The sequence below is a fragment of the Lipotes vexillifer genome, unplaced genomic scaffold, assembly GCF_000442215.2.
Source record: "Lipotes vexillifer unplaced genomic scaffold, Lipotes_vexillifer_v1.1 scaffold989, whole genome shotgun sequence".
Taxonomy (NCBI): domain Eukaryota; kingdom Metazoa; phylum Chordata; class Mammalia; order Artiodactyla; family Lipotidae; genus Lipotes; species Lipotes vexillifer.
Window position 1 is genome coordinate 449,240 of NW_006796817.1, and position 4,427 is coordinate 453,666.

General features: G+C 40.6%; 1 protein-coding gene across 1 annotated transcript in view; it reads left to right on the top strand.

Annotated features, from left to right (window-relative positions):
- The first annotated feature begins 2,057 nt into the window (after positions 1 to 2,057).
- Positions 2,058 to 4,427, top strand: part of RPP14 (ribonuclease P/MRP subunit p14) — a 3,980-nt gene continuing 1,610 nt past the window's right edge. Inside the window, exons 1-2 of the mRNA XM_007469015.1 lie at positions 2,058 to 2,157; positions 2,259 to 2,343. Coding sequence (XP_007469077.1) covers positions 2,081 to 2,157; positions 2,259 to 2,343 — 162 coding nt within the window. The 5' untranslated portion in view covers positions 2,058 to 2,080. The remainder of the gene's footprint in view (positions 2,158 to 2,258; positions 2,344 to 4,427) is intronic.

Consider the following 4,427-nt stretch of genomic DNA (forward strand, 5'->3'; position numbering starts at 1 on the left):
AGAGCTAGGAGGCCTGTGTGGTGGGACTGAGCAGGGGAGAGCGGTAGGACGTGGAGTCAAGGTGGTGGGAGGAACCAGTGGTACAGATCACGGCTGTAAACACTTTGGCTTTACTCTGAAACGGGAATCTTTGCAAGGTTTTGAGCAGAGGAATGATGTGGCTTGGATGGTTTTTAGTAGGGTCACTTAGGCTGCTGTAGAGACTAGATTGGGGAGGGAAGCAGGGACACCTATTACTAGTAGATCAGGTAATGAGCATCCCTACAGCCACCAAAAAGGCTGACTTCAAAGATGATGATGACAGCCACCATGGAAGTGCTCACATTTTCCTGGTGGGCCTGGTGAATATGCCGGGCTGTAGGGAGGGTTTCACAAGCATCATCTCCTAGTCTCAGGACAGCCTGAAGAGGGCAGAGCTATCACTCACCCTGAGGCTCAGCCCTGTCAGAGGTGACTGCTCAATAAACACTTGCTCCTTCAGTCTTTTTTTTTTTTTTTGTAAAATAAACATAACATACAATTTACCATTTTTAACTGTATAGTTCATTGGCATTAAGTACATTCACGTTGTTGTACAACTATCACCATTATCCATTTCCAGAGTAGTCCTGAAGTCTTTGTTGTTATTGGCATCCTAAGCCCCAGTCCAGTCTCACTCCCCTACCTCAAGCAGCCAACTCCTCTAGGGTAGTCCGTAACACTTAAAAAACACCTATCGTGTGCCGGACAATGAATGGAATGACTGAGGGTCCTGTTCTCCTTGCCCCTTTAGTCGGGGAGACTCTGGTGATGGGGAAAGAAGCACCAGGTAACTATTGCTGCAGTCCTGAAACCAAAGATAACTCTTGAACATACAGGCCTCACACTACCACCATTGGATCAATCGTGTATTCAGAAAGTGTTCAATACTCTGTGCCAGACTCAGTAAATATTCGTGTTTGTTGAATGGATGGTTGGATGTACCTGCTTGACCCTGACTTCTCATTTTCTCTTGAGGTCATCATTTGGGAGTAGTTGGAAGTGGGTCCAGAGAGGTTTTTGTAAATGCTGGTCTATAGCTATGTGACCTTGGAAAAGTCCCTTTCCTTGGTTCGGCCTCAGTTTCCTGGTCCCTTTAGTGCAGGAACCAGATATTAAACAAATAGACAATGTTAAGAGATTGTGTAACAAGAGAACCTAACTTAGGGTGTCACAGAAGACCTCCCTGAAGAGGCGGTATTCTTGGAAGAGGTGAACTTTAAGCTAAAATTTGAAAGATGAGTAGAAGCTATTCAGAGTGAGAGTGAGGTAGGAGTGGAGCCAAAGGACAGAGATTCTCTACAGGGGACTAGCATGTTCTGAGTTCTTGAAAGTACCAGATCTGTTAGAAATGGCTTGAGTGTCCATTCCAGAATTCTTCTTAAGACCTTTGCTGTTTAAGCTCAGTCTTTTGCAGGGCTGCCAGATAGCCCTTTACAGGCCTGGCTTGTAGACAGAGAACAGGCAGATCCAACGTGGGGGGAGGCCAGGAGAACTACCACCCCTCATTCTTCTGTTAATGTTCTATGTTGACAGAGTAAATAAGAAGAGGGTCTTCGGTCCCAGATTTTACTCCTTTATGCTTTTTACTTTTTTTTTTTTTTTTTTTTGAATAGGCATCATGCCAGAGTGGTCTTGAGGCAGCTCAGGAGTGGTTGGAATCTCTGTGTGCCTCTGGGCAGGTGTTAGCTATCTTTGCTGAGCCTCAGTGTTCTCTTCTCAAAAATGGGAATACTGATAGCTTTTAGCTCATGGGATCATTTTGAAGACGTGACCTAAGTCATGTAAAGTGTTTAGCACGGAGCTGGATACTCAGTAAGGGAAAATGTTTGCTGGGATTAAATAAGAGTACGGTGGTCTGGCATACATAAAATATAGAAACTTCCATTGTGTCTGTATGGGTAACATCAGTTTGACCAGAATTAGATAAGTTATTGTACTAAGAGTTCTTTTAAAAAATCATATAGGTCAAATTCTCATTAAAAAAGTGAAAAATAGCTTGTATCTTGGTCATTTCTAGCCCCCTTGACCCTTCACGTAGGTGTGATCAGCACTGGAAAAGATGCCAGCCGCAGCTGCCGCATATGAAAGAATAGTTTACAGAAATCCCTCTGAGCACCACTACATGAAAGTCCACCTGTAAGTTCAGTCTCCTGAGTTTTATTTTCGACTACTTTTTTATGAATGTGAATGGCATGAAATTTAATGCAATGCATTTTTTAAAAAATATTTTTTAACAGAGAATTTCAAGATCATGGCATTGGACTGAATGCCGCACAGTTCAAACAGCTGCTTATTTCAGCCCTGAAGGACCTGTTTGGAGAGGTATGGAATCACTTGGTAGTTTGAACACTCCTAAGGTCTTTGTAAGACATAGTGAAAGGACACTTTTCCCAACATTATTTTAAAACTTTAAAACCACATTTGAAATTGCAGAAGCAGACTTTCAGAAGTGGTGAGTTTTGTGTAGGTTTGTTCTCATATGCCTTCTAGTTGACAAGAACTTGTTAGACAAATGTTTAGTGTAGTGCAACTCAAAGTATGGTGTAGACTGGCAACCTGCAAACTGCTGGGGGTTTTTTGCCTATTGTGGCTTGTACCAGAATGTAAATGAGCACACCGTTTCCTTTACTGAGACAGTCTCCAATGAAAAAAAACTGAGCTGAACTAAACAGTATGCTCACTGATATTGTTGATTTCCACTCTGGTGCAGCTCCTTATCAAGACCAGCCCTTTGAGTAGCCTGTTTTCTCATTCAGTTGAAAACAAGTAGAGTTTTGAAGAGAGAACAAAGACAGATGATTCTCAGGAAATTACTTCCTGATACATATTCTATCAAATTAAAATCTGTCATCAAAATAAAAACTTTTACTCTGCAAAAGATTTGGTTCAGAGGCTAAAAAACAGACTACAGACTGGGGGGAAGATATTTGTAAACCACATATCTGACAAAGGACTAATATCTAGAATATATAAAGATCTCTTAAAACTCAGTAGTAGAGAAAAAAACCCAAACACTCCAATTAGAAAATGGGCAAAAGTGAGAGTTCCTTGGTGGTCTAGTGGTTAGGATTCGGCGCTTTCACTGCGGAGGCCCGGGTCCTATCCCTGGTTGGGGAACCATCCCGCGTGCTGTGTGGCATGGCGCGGCACAGCCAAAATACAAAAAAAAAAATTCTTAAAAATGGGCAAAAGATATGAACAGACATTTCACTAAAAAGGGTGTACAGTTGGCAAAGAAGCACATGTATGGAAAGATGCTCAGCATCATTAGCCATTAGGGAAATGCACATTAAAACCACAGTGACACATTACTACACACTTAGCAGAATGACTGAAATGAAAAATAGTGATAACACTAAATGCTGGTGAGGACACAGAAACTAAATCACTCATACATTGCTGGTGGGCATGTAAAATGGTACAGCCACTTTGGAACACAGTTTGGCAGTTTCCTTTAAAAAACTATGGTAGTTTTTTTTAAACTACCGTACAACCCAGCAATTGCATACCTGGCTGTTTATCCCAGAGAAATGAAAACTTATGTCCACACAAAAACGTGTACACAAATGTTCATAGCAGCTTTATTAGTAAGAGCCCCAAAATAGAAATAAGCCACATGTCCTTCAGTGGGTGAATAGTTAAACAAACTATGGTACATTCATACCATGGAATATACTCGGTAATGAAAAGGAATAAACCATAGATACACCTGACAGATTGACCGCATCTCTAGAGAATTATGCTAAGTGAAAAAGCCAATCCCAAAAACTAATATACTGGGTGATTCCATGTATATAATGCTCTTGAAATAACATAATTATCATAATTATATAATCTAGAGAAAGATAAGTATTTGCCTGGGTTTAGGGATGAGGAGGAGTGGTGGGTATGGCTGTAAAGGGGGTCGAAGGACAGAGCCTTGTGATGCTATAGCTCTTTATCTTGATAATGGTGATACTTAAATTAAATTACCTGTATGGTAATATTGCATAGAACTACACATATATACGTGTAAACAAATACAAGTGCATGTATAATTGGCAAAATTGGGATAAGCTCTGATTTAAATTTCGGTTTTCTGGTTTTGATATTGTACTGTAGTTATGCAAGATGTTGACACTGGGGGAGGCTGAGTGAAGGGTGCATGGAATCTTCCTGCACATTTTTTCTGCAATCTCATGTGACTCTAATTTTTCAAAATAAAAAGTATGAGAAAAAAAAATCCATGCACCCTCTATATGTCAAGTATAAAACCTGGTTCCTGGGGATGTATTTGTAAACAAACAGACATGGCTTTTTCCTCATGGTCTTGGTTATTTTAGTAGGAAACCATCTTGAACAATTAATGGCAAGAATGATGAGTATCTTGAAATAGGAGGTATGTGGGTCCTGTATGTGAAAGAGTG